Source organism: Protomyctophum bolini, assembly GCF_963924005.1.
Source record: "Protomyctophum bolini genome assembly, chromosome: 20".
NCBI classification, from domain to species: domain Eukaryota; kingdom Metazoa; phylum Chordata; class Actinopteri; order Myctophiformes; family Myctophidae; genus Protomyctophum; species Protomyctophum bolini.
In genome coordinates, this window is record NC_137881.1 from 16,683,267 (window position 1) to 16,702,376 (window position 19,110).

General features: G+C 43.5%; 1 protein-coding gene across 1 annotated transcript in view; it reads right to left on the reverse strand.

Annotated features, from left to right (window-relative positions):
* The window catches only part of LOC308334920 (pyruvate carboxylase, mitochondrial-like), a 378,126-nt gene that overhangs the window by 25,210 nt on the left and 333,806 nt on the right, over window positions 1-19,110 (reverse strand). The window contains exon 22 of the mRNA XM_080791818.1: window positions 10,167-10,346. Within this exon, the coding sequence (XP_080647944.1) occupies window positions 10,167-10,346 (180 nt within the window). The remainder of the gene's footprint in view (window positions 1-10,166; window positions 10,347-19,110) is intronic.

Consider the following 19,110-nt stretch of genomic DNA (forward strand, 5'->3'; position numbering starts at 1 on the left):
CTTTCTCTTAAGCCTAGTCTTCACCTCCTCCTCGTCTCTCGTCTCTAGTCTCTCTGTCTGCCCGCGAGTCAAAGCTGAACGAAGCGTGATTGAACAGAACCCCTCCTCCCCCCCCCCCCCCACAGACACACACACACAGACGCCGCCCAATTACTCACCACCGGTCTCCTGAAGACGAGCAACTGTTTCTCAGTCGCATGCTGAGAAACTGCATGTTGCATGAGTTTACTATAGGCCTATGTGTGCGACAGTGCGAGCATGTGTGATGACTTTCAACTAGGCATGCAACAATATATTGTGTAAGTGTGTGTCGCTAAAGGCCCTGAGAGGTTTCGCTGCAAGCTACAAGCTCACAGCGCGTGGTGAACTCCTAGATCGACTGTTTTGGGTGTGTGTCTGTGCGACACCATCTAAATCCAGCTTAAAGGAGAATTCCATGCTAGAAGGCTTTCTTACCTTTATTTGTAGTTGTCATGTCCCCACCAAAGAGGTCCAGGTGTTATTTTGTGCAAAAGTGCATTATTGGCAATTTCCCCTACCATAAGCCCTCAATGGGGGTTGGGTTTTTGTGCAATATTTTCATCAAAATAAGTAGTAAAGTGTGCCACTTGGGATACTATTTACATTATGAAGAGAGGATATATACAGTACAACCTTTTTGGTGGGGACGTAACAACTACAAATAAAGGTAAGAAAGCCTTCTAGTATGGAATTCTCCTTTAAAGGAGTACTGGGCTTCACCCAAAATTCTATCAATTGCACACCCCATGATGCCTTGAATCCATGGACATTTTCTAAGCTTAGGCCAATAATTTGATGACAGGCAGAGTCTCGGGTAGGAAAGTTGTGGAGTCTCCATTGAGTCTCCTATACCGGGAACCCCACAAGGTCATCAAAGTATTGACTTATAGGTATACAACAAAAAACACCATGAATTCAAGGCTTTCGTGGGTTGTGTAATTGATAGAAAAGTAATTTTTTGGGGTGAACTACTCCTTTAACCCATTCAGGCCTGACGTCGAAATTTTAAATAAATGTTTTCTAAATCATGACAATTTTCTGAAAGATTTGATGCACATTTTAACGATTTTTCAGAAATAGCAGATCTAAAAGTTCATAGCGCGCCACTCGGTGTATTATATTATAACATAATTATAACATAATGTTTGAAACGCCAAAAGGGGTTCCCGCCCCAAAACGGGTTAAGAGGGATATCTTGTGGGAGATGAACGCGGGTGTGTGAATGCAATGGCATTACGACGTCCCAAATTACCAGCAGGCCTATTCATGAAAGAATCATCGCCATGGCTACAGTATGTGGTATAAATGACCTTCAGTTACCGAACACACGTAATTAATGGTACATGATTGCATGCCAAGCATCACTGTGTGTGTATACGTGTGGGTTGGATGGTGGTCCATGTGCGGGATCGCTGACTCCAAATGCATGCTACAATGAGTTATTCCAATTGGCCTGGACGCTTCATTAACAAAATGGAATTTACCATATCAGGCCTCACGTGCAGCCAGCAGCCACACAACCCCCCCCCCCCCACACACAAACCAGATGCAAGACTACAAGTGAAGCTGCAATGTTGTGACATGTAGTATAGACTAGACAAAAGTGCCCGAAGATTCTTGGTCACGTAGATTTTGTCCTACTTTTAGAAGAGCCGTTATTTATTATTATCAAAGTTCCTTTACTAGGAAATAGCTCGTAACTCCACCAGGAATTAGGTGAAAGCGTGCATATGTCAACGCTTGATCAGTCTTTGAATAAAAGTAAATACAAGTAAATTGAATAAAATAAATGTGAATTCATTTCCCCACCACTCACTCATTCAACGTACGGGTATGTCGTCTAATACAAAAAAAAGCTGCATTTATGTAAAATGCTGATTGCCCTGGCTGGTATAATAGTGTCAGTTTCATAGACGGCAGCCTTTTAAAATCACTGGCCCAAGTATATGTAGATGATAGGAAATTGTGTGAGTGGAAAGCAATCGCGACAAAGTGGTTATTATGGATGCAGACTAAATTGGAAATGGCCCATATGCCCTCGTACACTCAAATGTTTTTTTTCATTATACATATTGATGAATCGTGAGTGGCCGCTTATCATACATTTCAAATTTAAATCCAACCAATAATAATGAATTCTCAATTTTGGCAATATATAGCTATGCCTCCTTAGTAAACATACAAGTCGTGTTAGCATTTGTATTTCATGGCCTTTTTGAGCGGTGCCTCCGCTCCATTACACAGCTATGTGTGTCCCTGTACGTGTCTGTCAGCTGCAACACCTAAAGTGGCCAGCACATGAGCAGGATGCAGTCTGGATGGTCTGGATGTTCCGTTTCGGACACAGGGGGCTCACCGGAACCGGGGACCCCCACATGGTAACTCTGTCATTTCACGAAGATTATTTCCAAATATAATGAGCCACAGTGCTAATAAATCACCACGCAGGATGATGTTATTAATGACAATCAGTCTTGTCCAAATATGGAGGGAGAGCGGGAGCTGTGGGACTGGTATAGGAGGCCGTATGAGTTGGTTCTAGACCCCTATAAAGGCACCACAGCACGCCACAAAGACTTGCAGGAATGAACCACCCACCTTCCATGGCCATAAAACCCATGCCTTCATTCATTCTCAGACGAGAACAGAACGGCTACTCCTGGCTGAACGTGGATGCTGTTGAAAGATTCATAACAGCCTCTTATTTCCTACTCGGGGGTATAGGAGCATTTCTGACCCGGTGTTCTCAAGTTCACAGCAGAGCAGAAAAGCACTTTTAGTGCTAGTGAAACCCTGAGCACAATTCCTACTAATAAATACAGGCCCTGACCTCTCTATCCACAGTTCATATTTGCTGCTTACCTGCTTACAGAAACAAACTCTACTGCAAATGCTAAATGGTGCATTTATATAGCGCCTTTACCCAAGGTGCTTTACATAGATTGTGCATTACATTCACCCATTCACATTCATACACCGATGGTGGAGGAAACCATGCAAGGCACCAACCTGCTCATCGGGAGAAATTAGGGGTTCAGTGTCTTGCTAAAGGACACCTTTGAAATAAAACACCTGGGTCCAAGAGGTTACTTCGATACTAACTCTGGGGGAGCCCGGTATCGAACTGAGAACCTTCCGGTTGCCATGCGGCCACTCTACCGCTGATCCACTGCCACCCTGATGTAGGCCTACTAATACTAATACTACTACTACTACTACTACTAATACTAATACAGTATCGTACGTGTATATTGTACAGATTTTTAAATACCATAGCAAAGTATAAAATAATGGTTAAAGTGGTTAAAATCAAAAAATGACAGATGCTTTCCCGGTTTTAACGGGCTGCTGATGAAGACTCTGTGTCGAAACGTTAATCTATAATAAAGCCCTTACAAAGACTTTTTTTATATTGTCTTATCCACTGTTGGTCCCGCACCTCGCGCATCCAGTAGACGTGCCAGTTCTATTCTTTCTCTAATGTCTTGTACGTACAGTATGCCACCAAAGAGCTGATTTGCCATGACGTCAACCTATTGGGTTAATGTAAGTGGGGGGAAGATACTGTGCACGTGTCAGAACAAATCATTGCCCTTGTTGGCTGTAGCTTAAATAAATAAAGTGAAACCCTGTGGGGAAGGCCAGGCATTAACACGGTCTGCCCACAGTCTGGAATACGTTGTTCGTCCCTATGCCGGAATAGCTCCCCTCAAGTCCGACTGTCCCTATTCAACGTGACCCTGAGGCACATGAAGGATGGGGACACTTCGTCTATCTGCGAGCACCACACACACACACACACACACACACACACACACACACACACACACACACACACACACACACACACACACACACACACACAATATGACATAATCTGTGTCTTGCAGAAGCTCCCCTGTCCTGTTCTCGTACTTTCTTGACTGACGGCAAAACATTGTCTCCTGCAAGGTGCAAATGTTTGATGTTCCCCCACTACCCTGAATGTAGAATTAAACACTTATAGCAACACAATAGCTATTAACAAAGGAAGAATGATGCAGGTTCACTTATTCTACCTTTTTAGAGACGTAAGGAAATCTATATGCACGCATACATAGCATGGGTTTCAGGAGGGCAGGTGCCCTAGCTGTTAGCTCCAAAACTATGGAATGCACTTCCCATTGCAAACAGAACTGCAGACTCACTCCCAATCTTCGGCAGGAGTCTGAAAACCCACCTCTTCATTTTAGCCCATAGCACTTGCCGTAGCACTTGTCCTAGCCTCGACGACCTTACAGGCGTATGCAAAGGCTCAACTTAAGCAACTTAGATAGCATTTTATGTAGACATTGCACTCTATTGTGTATACGCATAGTTTCATTATATAGATAAATTCCACTGTTACGTACGTTGATTTTTATGTATTTGAGGTATCACCATGCTTTGTTCTTGCTTACTGTAAACCGCTCTGGATTAACAGCGTCTGCTAAAATGCCTACATTATAAATTGTTAGCCTCGTGTAGACAGACGTTATCACTGCGTGGATATTAGTCTCGTACTTCCCATTGTTAGGCTTTTTTCCAAGTTACAAACGGATTCAAACGGACTCTGCTGGTTAGACCTACAACCAATCAGAGCAGCGCAGCCCACTTGACTGTCCCTATACAGTCCCTACAGTCTCCCCTCGGCTCGCTGAATTCCCTCGCACTAAACTAGGAAATGGGCTGACAATAAAAGAGAGTTTGAGAGAAGGAGGCACCGGAGCAGCTCAGACAATGTAGGCCCTTACTTTTATTAACAGGGTGCAGGTAAAAAGCGACAACGTTTCGATGTTTCAGTTACATCTTCGTCAGGTCATCAGATACCTGTCCTGCCTCTGAGATGCACCAGCCTGGCCTGCCATAGGCTAGATGCGCGGTTGGAACTCCCTTCTGAATAAAATGTAGTTTATTTGAAAATATGTGTATATACAATCTATATTTCCCGTCAAATATCTTAGTTGTAGCAACATTGTTCATGTGCAGTAGCTTGTTTATGCTTATTTATTGAAATGATAGAAATCCGCTATGTCACCTTGGCATCTTTGCCCGAGATTAGCACATCTCAGTGGGGACACAGGAGGCCTGGTAACCAGGGGAGATCACGGAACTGCCACAATGCAACAGTTACTGTTACTGTACCCTTGTGGAATCTGGAACCAATAATTCTTCATAAGTATAGTGCTCAGCATCCTGCATGTTGTCATCTGGGGTGTCCATCTGAGAGCTTGTCTCACGTCAAGTTCTCAGCCGGGACCCCTGGGGTGTCCATGGTTTGTTTATACTCCTGGGTGACACACCAAAAGGACATTTATGCTAAGGGAGTGGATCAAAGGGCTACAGTGATCCCAATTCTATCTTCTAGGGGGTGGCCACAGGCCAGTCTGGAATGTGTATTCTATTGTAACTCTTGATAATCAGTCGAATTTCAATGTAACTTGTTCAGTCGGGCTGGTCACACTACCTGTGGCCAGCTGGCTCCTGTGTGAGCCTATGCTGTATGCTTTGCTGCTGTGCGCTCTGGAATAAACACCAGGAACCTCTCATCTGCTGTCGTGCAGTGTCACAATTCTCTTCTGCTCTCCAGTATTTCTGTACAGTATTTCGTATAGTAGAACTAGAGGGTTTGGTGTCTACCAGATACCACACCCTAAAAAAAAACACTAGTTCAACTCAATTTCATTGTAACTAAGATACTTGTAATGCCAAATTCAGCCAGTACAAGCACTTAATGTCCCGTTTACTACTGCTGCTATGGCGGCATGCTGCTAATATGGCATACAATTGAACGAGGCCATCCTTAATCTGACTGGGGCAATTTGCTGCTGTCTCAGAAATGCTGAGGAAGGTCTCTGGCTGTTTCCTTCTGCTGCTACGCTATGCATTACTAAAAGTGTTACATACTTATTTGCCAGTGCTGACAAGTTAATTTGCTATTTTTGTGCCGTTTGGGTTGGCACCTCAATACTTTCTTTTTGCCAATACTCCCCCTCCCCTGCCCCCCCTCCCCCCCCACAATTTAGCTGCTATACCAATTCTCCATTGCCTGTTTCTTCTAGTCCTTGTCACTGCTACTCACAAAGCCGTGAGGAGTTTCATCGGGAAGTCATAAGGTTAAATACAATTGTACTGTTTTACTATACTGTACATTTTGCAATTAAAAGCAGGTCTGTCTGATCTACTGTTTCTAGTGTTGCACTGTTGACAGCTAAAAGTGGGGGTGGTTATGGACGGTGGTCATTGTGGGTGGAGTTAAGTACCTATTGTCCCTCCCATTGTCACACCCACTTCTGTCCAGCTCTAGGTGTTTTCTCAGCAATTTCATTGAATGATACATCATATGAAAGCTTACATTTTGTACTTTAATAATCTGTACTCTTATCTGACTCTGACTCTGGTCGAGATGTGGACCATTTTGTCAGATGCGGTCACATATGTTGTGCTAAAAACCGAGTGAAATGGAGGACATTTGTCAACGGCCTATGCACCCTAGAGGAGCAACGGGCTTAAGTAAGGTCACATATGTTATTCTCCCTAGTTCCACACCCCACTGAACAGCAGGTACCATGGACCAAAATGGCAACATGTAGAATCGCTAGCGGAGTAGTCTCGTGTGGCCAGACTGTTGCCTCTCACAGTTTTCAAATGCTTCCGTCATACAGTCTGGAAGCTCTGATCATCATGGGTCAAATATAAAGCGGAAGTGAAGCCTCCTCCGCACTTCCGTTTTGTCACCCGCGCAAAGTTACCCTAATATAAATTGAAATCGTCTAAGCAAATATAGCTGAGCTAAGCTGCTTTATCAGAAATGGAAAAATAAAAATAAGCTAAAGGAAAAAAGCTAAAGATATTTTAAAATATATTTTTGTGAACTGATATAACAAACCGATTACTCTGTGTAGTTCCAGACTCTATATAGAGCACCCAAGTCTGACGTCAATATCGGGAGAGAGCAAATCCATGGTATTTTTTATTTGCATTGTAATCCCCATAGGGGGATTTTAGATTGCCTCATATAAGTGTTTGAAAAATAAACAAATCATCCAGGCCGCTTCACTTGGATATGAAGAATCAGAAAACGCTATTGTTACTGCTACTGAATTAGTTTTTGCTAGAAACAGACTATCATATATCACAGAGACACCTCCCTGACACCTCCCTGACAATAACGCTGAGACAGCTTGTTTATTTTTGGACCACAATGCTTATATGAAACATTTTTTTAAGATGACCCCATGTTATTCTCCATAGAGAAATTACTTCCGTGAACCAGGGGAATCGAGGGGACGAACGAGGGCGACGTCAGGACTTCGGCGCTCTATAGCATTCAGAGATTGTGGAACAGTTGTCTGTCTGTACGTGAGACTACTAGTGGAGTGACGGACATCGACCTCCCTGCCTGGCTTCTCTCCTACCAACCCAAACTACTGAGTTCGTTGGAACGCCCTGCAACACCGCCTGATCTGCAGAGGCTCTGCGTGTGGTGGTGGGAAGAAACTTTTAACCCATTTAGACCGGAGAAAAGATTCTACAAATGCTTTCTAAATCCTGACAGTTTTCTGAAAAGCCCTATGTCAGTCGTTTTCAAACATTTTCATGTCAAGGACCCCCAAAAATATGTAATATGTAATTGGCCGCCGACCACCATCTGAAAATATGTTGCACCCCCCCCCCCCCCCTCAGAAGCGAAGATTTGAGTTGAAAACGTTTGCTCTGAACGGGGGAAACGTATTTTAAGGTACTTATTACTACTGAATGAGAGCAGGGTGGAGAGTAACTGTGGTGTTAAGAGAGATATAAATGACAGAGTTATGTATAGGCATAAAAATGGGCACTTTCTCCTATGAAGGCATGTGCTCGAGCTCAAGTGTGCCTGATGCATAGGGTGTGTGTGTGTGTGTGTGTGTGTGTGTGTGTGTGTGTGTGGACATACAGTATCTGCAAGTGGGGCTAGTGGCACAGAGTGGGTGCTTGATTCCAGAGGCATGAACACTGACAAACACACACGCACATGCACACACACACACGTACACGCATGTGCGCACACACACGCACACATGTGCGCACACACACGCACAAAATGTGCAGGCGCATCTTTCTCCTACTTCTATCAGGCGCGACTAGCATAAACAATGAACTTGACAGAAGTGAAGAGAGCGACGAGAGGGACAGACTCATCGCACCGCTCTCACTTCCCATCTGCACTTATCTAGTCACGAGGCGACTGCTGCGTACTATTCCCAGTGCAACTATTAAAGCATAATGTGTGTACTGTACTGTACTGTACTGTATGTGCTCTCTAGCATGTTCAGTGTTGAGTAGTGCACATTTCGCAATATATTACGTCATATATTACCGAAATGCGGTAACGCGTAATATAATACGTTACTTAACAAAAAATCGGTAATATATTATCAAAATCATTCTGCATAACTGTCTGTCTCACTGTCTCGTTGCCCGTGGCTCCGTCTTGTTACATTATGTGACAACTGCAGAAGTTAATGTTAAGGTAATAAGTGATAAGTAATATATTCCAAATATAAAGTGATGCACCCAACACTGAGCATGTTCACATGCATCTTATCATGTGCTTTGAAAAATAGAAAAATCCCCATAACAAGTTAGAATATGGAGATGTAATAGGAGGTTTCTGCCCGACAGTGACGTTATGTATCTGGAAAAGATGTGGAAACATTAAAAACTTCCCCTCTATACATCACTGCCACAGTCAGTGAAGCAAACCATTCCTGAGCGATTTTATTGGCTTACAAGTGCTTCTAAATGAAGCCAAATGACAATTTAATGCCAATACAGAGCACTCCAAAATGATTCCAAGAGTGTTATCAACCTCCTTATAAGAACTATCGATCGCTAACACTCGTTCCTGTCATTATGGATGTTGCTTATAAAAAGTCTATGTTCTCCCAGTGAAACTTGGGGAAGAATTTACCTTATATCGATCTGGAATTTGTTAACACAGTGTGTCTGACTGTATCTGACAGAGCTTCCATGCAGAATTGGGAGGCGCACGTTTGTGTGTGTGCGCGTGTGTGTGTGTGTGTGTGTGTGTGTAGACCCTGCTGATTTCTCTATCTTAATCACCACTGTTTCCTTGAACTACGGCAGGAAGGTAATGCATACAAATGCACTCTGGTGATCAGGTGCAGCAGGATAAACAAGAGAATCAGCATTAAAATAAAGTAAAGTAATCTCCCACTGTTAACTGCAGATCAATGGTTATAGATCCCTAAAGGATAAACATGGGGATCAGTGATATTGCCGTATAAGTTAGAACTAAGGATTTCTTAGAAACTCTGTGGATGTACATTTTCACCGGGCTCAGCATTGTATTTTTAAATGCATTCTATTTGTAAATGCATTGAACGTGTCAAGCTAATACCTAGGGGAGGTGACACTAATGCCTTACTAACTATTACCACTTTAACACTGGCCTCACAATGTTATGCAGGGCATAGCACAATAGACAGAATGAAAACGCTAAGTAGGTATTTAGTTCAGTGTTGATTTTCACAGCAAATTGATTTTAGTTTTAGTCATTTAGTCTATTGAATAGTTTTCATTTAGTTTTAGTCAAATTTGAGTGACCTGGTATGTTTTAGTGTTAGTCTAGTTTCAGTCGGGCCAAACAGCCAAGCAGACAGCCAAACAGCATAAGATCTTTTTCGGCGGGCCTTGATGCCGTCATAATGGCTGCTTTCACACATTAACACAGTAGACACAATGCGTCGCCATACTCCAGTAGAGCCTACTGGCTCCATTGCAGCGTCTTGAAAAGTAACTATTAGATACAGTTAGATAGAACCTAAATGTATGGCTCCGGTAACGGTACCTTGGCCCTCAGGGGTCCATATTAATGCACATGTATGGCTCCAGTAGTAACGGTACCTTGGCCCTCAGGGGTCCATAATGCACATGTATGGCTCCAGTAGTAACGGTACCTTGGCCCTCAGGGGTCCATAATGCACATGTATGGCTCCAGTAGTAACGGTACCTTGGCCCTCAGGGGTCCATATTAATGCACATGTATGGCTCCAGTAGTAACGGTACCTTGGCCCTCAGGGGTCCATATTAATGCACATGTATGGCTCCAGTAGTAACGGTACCTTGGCCCTCAGGGGCTCGGGGAAGCCACCGTGTGGTATCCCGATGTGTCCCTGCAGGAACTCCACCACAGACAGCGGGAGGGACAGCTCGTCGGCCCTCTCCTCCACCTCGGCCCTGCTCAGGTCGTTCTGCACCATGAACTGGGCCAGGTCGCCCACGATCTTAGAGGATGGAGTGACCTGTAGACAGGGGGAGAGGGGGAGAGAGAGAGAGGGGGAGAGAGAGAGGGGGGAGGGGTCGAAAACAGGTTAGTGTCAATCCTCTGAAATCTTCACATGTGATCATTATCAGTGATTTGGTAATGCTTTCTTTGATTGGTTGATTGAGCGTCGCAGTCCCGACCCCTTTCAGAACGACGAGCGTCCCGGAAGAGAATTTGAGAATGAAAGACCTTTAAAGCCTCGGACAAAGCCAACTCGGCCTCCTGACAAATCTTGACAATAAACACTTTTTTTGGGGGGGCCGGACAAATAATTAGAAAGAAGAAAAACTGTGTTCATTGTCATGATGTGTCAGGAGCCGAGTTGGCTTTGTCCGAGGCTTTAAAGGTCTTTAAATAAATACTTTCTGAAACGTCTATGGGGGATAAAAATGAATGGGAAATTATCTTCCGTGCCGCTCCTCTGGGGCGGGACTGCGACGCTGTATAAAACAGACACCTCAATAAAGGTGATATTCAGGCAAACGAGAGAGGGAGGGAAAAACAACCGATATAGTGTATTTCTACTTAGTGTACTGTGAATGGATTCCGTTCTTCTCCCTCCTTGTTAGCGCTTTGCAAATGCCTCACTTTCCTGACAAAAACAAAACAAAACCAAAACCAGAGGCAGTGCCTGCTGACAGGCTATAGTTACTTTTCCCTCAAAAAGTTTTGAAAGCCCCGCATGAACTAACCGCCTGTGTGAGAACATTTTCCATCTTTTGATGGCCGACAATTCATTTCAAAGGGTTCCCATGCAGCCGTGCTGCTGTGTCTTCTTCTTCTTCTTCAGCCAACAGAACATGCACCAATGTTTTTTCTCACTAAGCCATTTTGACATGAGATCAGATTCTAAAAATGTCTTCTACATCCTGACAGTTTTCTGAAAAAGCTGTGTTTCTATGTCAGTCGTATGAACTTGTAGATCTGCTATTTTTCAATAGCTAAAACATAATGCTAACACCAAAAGGGGTTCCCGCCAAAAATGGGCTAATGAAGAGTCTTCGCAGAGAGATGAGAGCACGAGTTGGACACGCGAGGGGGAAAAAGGGAAGGCAGGCAGACATGGAGAGCGGGCGGGGGGAGGTGTGGGTACAGTGCGTGCGGTGGTGGTGTGCATGGGGTGAGCTGCAAGAATAAAGGGATGGTGGAGGAACGCAGTCAGATCAATGGAGGGGAGGTAAGATATGGGGGAGGGGGGGGTGAAGCACGGAAGGAAGTGGGGGATGAAGTGGTCTTCTTCGTGCACCTTCACCTTCTCTTTGAATGTGCTTAGCATCATCTCCAAAACAATACAGGTGAAGAACATAATAGGAGACTTATCTTTACTTTAACCAATTTAGACCTGGGAACTATTCTACAGATGTCTTCTAAATCCTGACAGTTTTTTGGAAAAACCCTATGTTTCTACTGTATGTCAGTGGTTCTCAAACATGTCAAGGACCACCAAGATTATATGTAATTGGCCACCGACCCCCATCTAAAAATATGTTGTTCCAGAGACCCCCCAGAAGCAAAGATTTGAGTAAAAAAGTGATATATATTATATATATATTCAAAGATTTGCACTACATTTTCACGATAAAAAAAAAAGCAGACCTACAAGCTCGTAAGATCTGCTATTTTTCAATAGCTAAAGTATAACATTACGCTTAAAACACCAAAAGGCGTTCCCACCCAAAATGGGTTAAAACCACACAAATTCAGTGAATGATTTATAATGGCACGTCATTATGGTAATGGGAAACCTTCATTTGCATAATGGCGATAATGGTTGGCGTCTTGTAGCGCTGCTACTCCAAACGTGGACGACACTGGATATAATGCAGGCATTATTCCGCTGTCATACTTTCATTTCATTACTTCTTTTGTTCCTTCCGCTCATGCTAATGCACAAGGCTCCAGAAAATAAATTAAAAAGGCAGAGCAAAAGAAAAAGAGATCAAAACACAACTCGATAATGAATGGAGGAGACTCGACTGCACACGGCGTTTACAGCACTTTGTTCACCACTTCCGTTTCTACTTATAATAATACGGTAATATTGGGAGAGGGGGAGAGAGAGAGGGTGCCGTGTCATTAGTCAGAAGGTTCATTGTTCCGAAATTACTATCCCTATCGCTAACCCTAACCTAAACATAACCGCAAGCACGGGAGCAGTGCATGTTCGCCAACCTTAATGCATGTTCGGACTAACGGGACTTCGGATCTATGGGCAGTTCCCAGAGAGAGAGATAGAGAGAGAGAGAGAGAGAGAGAGAGAGAGAGAAGGCACACATTTCACAACAGATTGTGAAGACAAATATCCCTTCGGGGACAATAATGATTATTATTGCAAAGAAAATGAGGATGACTGATACATTAATGAAATCAAAGAAAGACAATTACCCTTGCATAAGCTGCTGCTAACATGCGCACGCACACACGCAAACACGCACGCACCCACACACGCACGCACGCTGAATTACAACATGCTGATGGACAGACGTAATATGAAGGGCCTGTGGAATTTCATCCACAACATGAGAAAACTGCAGACATTATGATCCGGCCCTGCAGTGTAATGAATATAGTCTCAAGTAGGGTTATTTTGCTAGTCTACTGAGGTCATTAAATATTTCAAGGAAACAGCATTGATCAATTAGGCAAGACGAGTACTAAATTAAAACCCCCATACTGTACGCTCCCAGCACTTTAGAGACCATACGTGCCATTTCTATTCTCCATGGTGTTAACTCACTGAACCATATAAAACGTTATGGAAGAAGTTTCCCCAAGGGAACGCCACTGGGAGTGTTCATGTAACTAGGTACATTTACTCAAGTACTTCTTACTCTTGTATAGTATTCCATGGCTTTATATATATGTCTGTATGAATTGAAAATACACTGTAGGATCACAATGGAAACAATGAGGGATTCTTTTTTTTTGTTTTCATTTTTAGAATTATTGTATAACTGTGCCTTTGTACCAGTGTTTATATGTCTTGATTAATTGAATACGTAGGACCACAATAGAAACAAGCCTCCAAGGCTTATTATTTGGAAGGATTACTTGTTAGAAATGTATTCAAGTATTAAATCAATCAATCAATCACATATTTTGATATGCCACAATTCTATTAGATTCTGATTCTTCAATTCCAAATCGATACTCAATTCAAAACGACTCACAATCAAGGGCCTTTCTCGGCCCCACCTCTCTCCCTGTGTTTTAGGATCCAAGATGGCCGCAGCACCAGGAGGGGGTGGCCTTACTGGGCTGTGTTCACAAATTCAAGACACCCGTCTTGCGTTTGTCTTGTGTCTGTGTTTAATGGCCACTCCAATGCATTTCCAATGGAAACCCATATGGTTTGACCAAACATTTAGTTTGATGGGGGGGATGGGGGGGGGGGCAGAACACATCCATCAAAGCTGTGTTCAGACACAAGGCAAGTGTCTTGAATGCAGCCCACTAAAGGCATATGTCGACCACGCCCGCCCCACCCCCTCCTGGTCCTGCGGCCATCTTGGATCCTAAAACACAGGGAGAGAGGTGGGGCCGAGAAAGGCCCTTAATAAGGGCCTTTTTAATTCACAACACAAGGTTGCAAATAATATAACTTTAGGCTAATAGTAACTTAATTGAATTCACAGTCTCAACGCGTTCCAAATACCTGCAGTCTGTTTAACTTGGCAAATGAGTTCAAAGAACATCCTCACTTGAGGATCTATAGTCGGATATGGAGTCCGGGGGGGAACGCGAGGGTTTTGAATCGTTGTGAATCATCATCATGAATCATAATCACGTCCCGCGTCACCATGGATTTCCACAGATATACAAATATACGCCTTGGCAAATCACAGAAAACGTCATTTTCTGTATCAGAAAACTGTCAACTGTTAAGACAGCAACACTTGAGCAGAGCTCTGTGAGGAGACCTGGTTTTGAAGCAGAGAGTGATAACAATGCCTCAATTCTGATTGTTTTTTTCCCCCGGTTTACTTGTGTACAGGCACAAAGAAATGTGACTGAACTGCTTAGATCCCTAGAGAAGCCATTACGTTGTTAGCGACTCCAGTGAGTAATTGAAACCACAGAGAAAAAATAAAAGAAAGGAGAACACAAACAACGACGCTCGTCGCGGAACGCGCATGGTATCTTTTTACCACAACCCCCTCATCCCTCGCCATGCTCCATATTGTTTCCCCTCCCTATATCTAGTACACCCGAGTGTAATCGGCTTCACCATCTCTGCAAAGGAAGCCAAAGAACATTGTCGTTATTACTTCTCTTCATGAAATACCACCTTTCTTTTTCTCCGATGTGCTATGAATATATATATGGCTTTTGTTTCTATAACTCCCTCTCTACGTCCCCGGGGACTTTACTAGTGCTGTTATTATTATGTCTTGTTATGATGAGCCTTTACACAAAATTCCACCTCTCACACATCCATTTGACTTCTTTTAACCGTTCTGCCTGCACGACTTTTCTGTCTGTTTATCTTCACTCTCTTCTCCAAAACATCCCCAACCCCATCCTCTCTACCTTTTCACATTAACCCCCTTAACACTGTTTCTGCCACATGCAATCTCTCTCTCTCTCTCTCTCTCTCTCTTCCTCTCTCCCTCTCTCCCCACCCCTCCGCCATATATTTTCTCCTCCCAGGTTGTGCTTTTTTTATGATCAAATCATGTCTTTTCCTGACGTGAAGGCGACACGCACATGCACGCACACACACACACACACACAAACACACACAGTTAGTATGATGCTGCGAGAGTCCACACACACACACACACACACACACACACACACACACACACACACACACACACACACACACACTTTAATTTTATGGGCACAGCGTGAATCCATCTTCAATATGGTTGTCTTCATCGCTGTTCTGTTCTAAATGCACTCGCAATTTCTACTTAAGTAAAAGTATCAATACTGCAGAGTATTGTAGAACTACTTTGTTAGTAGTACATAAGCTTCTTTTCCTCCCTATATCTGTATCTCTCCATAGCACCTTATGCACCAATTACCCTTGGTACAAGAATGGGATTAAAACAGTTAAACGGATGTTTAGCTAAAAGTATCAATACTGCAATGTAGAACTACTCTGTTACAAGTAAAAGTCCAGAATTCTAAATATACTTGAGTAAAAGTACAAAAGCATCGGCATCAAAATGTAATTAAGTATACCAAAAGTAAAAGGACTCATTATGTAGAATGTCCCATTTCAACAGCGTACAGTATGGGGGTTTTAACACAAATCTTTTGAAAATAGCAGATGATCTTGTAGATATGTATGTGGTTGAAGTGGTATAATGTATGTTTTCCAATCAAAATTAAAATCTCCAAAGTAACTAAAGTTATCAAATACTTCTTGTGGAGTAAAAGTACACATTTTGCCTAGATGTAGTGGAGTAGAAGTAAAAGTACTGGAAATTGGAAATTATCAAGTAAATTACAAATACTTGAAAATTGTACTTAAGTACAGTACTTCATTGCTGGATCCCATTTTCTATTATTCCTCCCTATATCTCTCTGTATCTCTCCATAGCACCTCACGGCGGGGCTCCACCGGGCGCGTTGCGTCTCCGTCGCGTGCGTCAAAAAACGAACCGGGGCAATTTGAATCCAGTCACGCAACGCGGGCAGTGGAGCCACCCTTCATTGATTAAAAAGGGAACATTCTATGACGGTGACGGAGACGCGCCCGGTGGAGCCCCGTTGTTATGCACCAATTACCCTTGGTACAAGAATGGGATTAAAACAGTTAAACGGATGGTTAATCTTAGGGAATAGTATAGTGGTACAGTGTAGCGGTGTGAAATAGTACTTCAGTGCGAAATACTATCGCAGTAAAATCCACAAAAGCACGCATACTATAAGTCAGTGGTTCCCAAAGGGGTCCCCGAGGGAGTTCCAGGGGTTCACCAGCTAAATGATAGTTTGGAACCAAATGGACCCTTATATGGGTCTGTAACTCTGAGAGCGTCAGAGTTAAATTTACATTGATTTTGCAATATCAATTGGGGCTCCCAGAGATAGAAATGCCATTAAATGGGGGGTCAAACATGCAGTCCTTGAAATTAAACGGGTTGAGAATCACTGCAAGAGCCGTAAAAATCTTCTCTCATCGGGGTCCCTGGCATATCTTTTCAAATGGGGGTCCGTGGGCTAATTAGTGTCAATTTGGGGGTCCTTGACAAGAAAAGGTTAGGGAACCATACACTGCTGTAAGTGACCCATTTGGGGCCACTTCATCTCCTAACTGCATGTGTTAATGTAGGATATAATGCTCATATAGAGCATAGCATAGCAGTGGGAGAATCATGACCATATTACCTTTGATTCTGTGAGAATTTCGTTTTTTTTAAATAATTAATAACGTAGATTATGTAGATGTACTACATTTAATAAATACCCTTTGTATAGCGCTTTTCTTTTGCACAGAATGTGAGTGTGTTACGGTCATGATTCACCAGGATCCTGGATGGATGAATGTGAGTGTGTTACGGTCATGATTCACCAGGATCCTGGATGGATGAATGTGAGTGTGTTACGGTCATGATTCACCAGGATCCTGGATGGCTGGATTCTATAGGCTTAGATATTTTTTGGGTAAATCTCTAAGGGAAACAATTATGGACGATTTCTTCAGTGAACCACACCCACTGCTATGCTCTATATAGCATTGGTTCCAAATACTTTTCATGTCAAGGACCCCCAAATTGATACCAATTAGCCCGCGGACCCCCCATTTGAAGAGATATGCCAGGGACCCCCATGAGAGAAGATTTTTACGGCTCTAGCAGTGATTCTCAACCAGTTTCAAGGAACCCCAGGTCCTAGGCTACGGACCCCCCATTTAATGGCATTTATATCTCTGGGACTCTGAGTTTTTTGACGCACGCGACGGAGACGCAACACGCCCGGTGGACCCCCAATTTATAATGAAAAAACTATGTTAATTCAACTCAGAGTGTATACAAATAGAACCAAATGGACCCCCTTTTGAGAACCACTGCTCTAGAGTGTATGTTTGTGTCAAAAAATGTATATACGTCTCTGTAGTTATTGCTCCTCGGGTCTCTCTGGCTCGAAGAACTCTTCATGAACAGATCTGGCACATCAGAACAATCTTCCACGTATATAAATAATATAATATATAAATGCACCACTTTCTATTTTCAACAGGCTTTCTTTATCTCTCTCTCTCGCATGCACGCACACGTGTACACACACACGTCCTGTTCCGTTCCTCTCTCCCTGCCAGCGGGTGTTATAGATAACTGTCTCTGGGAGGTCTTTCAGTGGGAGAGAGAGTGCCAAGCTGTGAGTGTCAGTGCATTACAGGTATAGCTGTGTGTGTGCGGCGTGCGCGTGCGTGCTTAGGTTGAACTGCTGTATATCCAGCCCATACATAACTCCTGTGAATGGCCAACTAGCCAGGGCTTCAGTAAGCATTATATCACCCAGAACGGTGTGAAAGCACAGTCGCACACGCACACGCACACGCACACACACACACACACACACACACACACACACACACACACACACACACACACACACACACACACACACACACAGAGAGAGAGAGAGCCAGCCAAGAGTGGAGTGAGGAATTGTACCTGTCAGGCGAAAAGGAGGGTGGAGAAGGAGAGAGGAGGCGATAACGAGGAGGTTAGCAGGAGAGAGGAGGAAGAGGAGAGGAGAGAGAGAGAGAGAGAGAGAGAGAGAGAGAGAGAGAGAGAGAGAGAGAGAGAGAGAGAGAGAGAGGGGGGGGGGGGGGGAAGAGATAGGGGGAAAGAGAGAGAGGGGGAAAGAGAGAGAGGGGGGAGGGAGGGAGAGAGACAACAGGAGACACAGTGGTGATGGAGAGATGGGGTAAAATGAAAGTGGCAAAAGATGAAGGAAGAAGCCAAGAGATGAGGAGAGCGAGAGCGAGTGAGAGAGAGAGCGAGAGAGAGAGAGCGAGCGAGAGAGAATGGTCGTGAGTGAATATAATTGGAACGGGAGAGTGTGTGCGCTCACAGGTGTAGGTAACTGATACGTGAGCGCACGCACACGCGCACGCACACGCACACTCTAGATACAGTAACCTATAGACATGACCAGCATCAACATGTCTTCTTATCAACACGGTAGACGTGTCAAACCAAATATTATTGTAGAAGTGCATGTCTATACAGTCAAATTGCACTGCAGTGTCAAAAAGAGATTCACGTCAGCTATAGGCATGGGAAGAGTCGTCGTTTAAAGAGGTTACATTTCAAGGATTTGCCAATTTGCTAACCAAACAGTCACCACTCCCACACATAGCGCATATCCTGTTTAGAGTCTATATTGTTGAACCCATGGCACTATAGAGCGTCGCAGTCCCGCCCCCTTTCATGACACCAGGCCCAGGAAATAATTCCCAATGCATTTTTCCACAGACATTTCAAAAAGTATTTATTTAAAGACCTTATAAGCGTCGTACAAAGCCAACTCGAGTCGTGACAAATCATGACAACAAACAATATTTGGACCAGAAAGAAGAAAAACAACAAAAAAGGTGCACCTGCACGTCTTACAGCCAAGTTTATTTACATAAACCAGATGGAATATAAACACATTGCTTACTTTGGAATTATGTTGGTATTATAAAATCGGCGGTTACATCATAGCTTTGTTTGCTGCCTATACAGCCGCTTATTCCCGAGCATGCTGACCCTGCTCTATAATGTGTGTATCTCCACGTT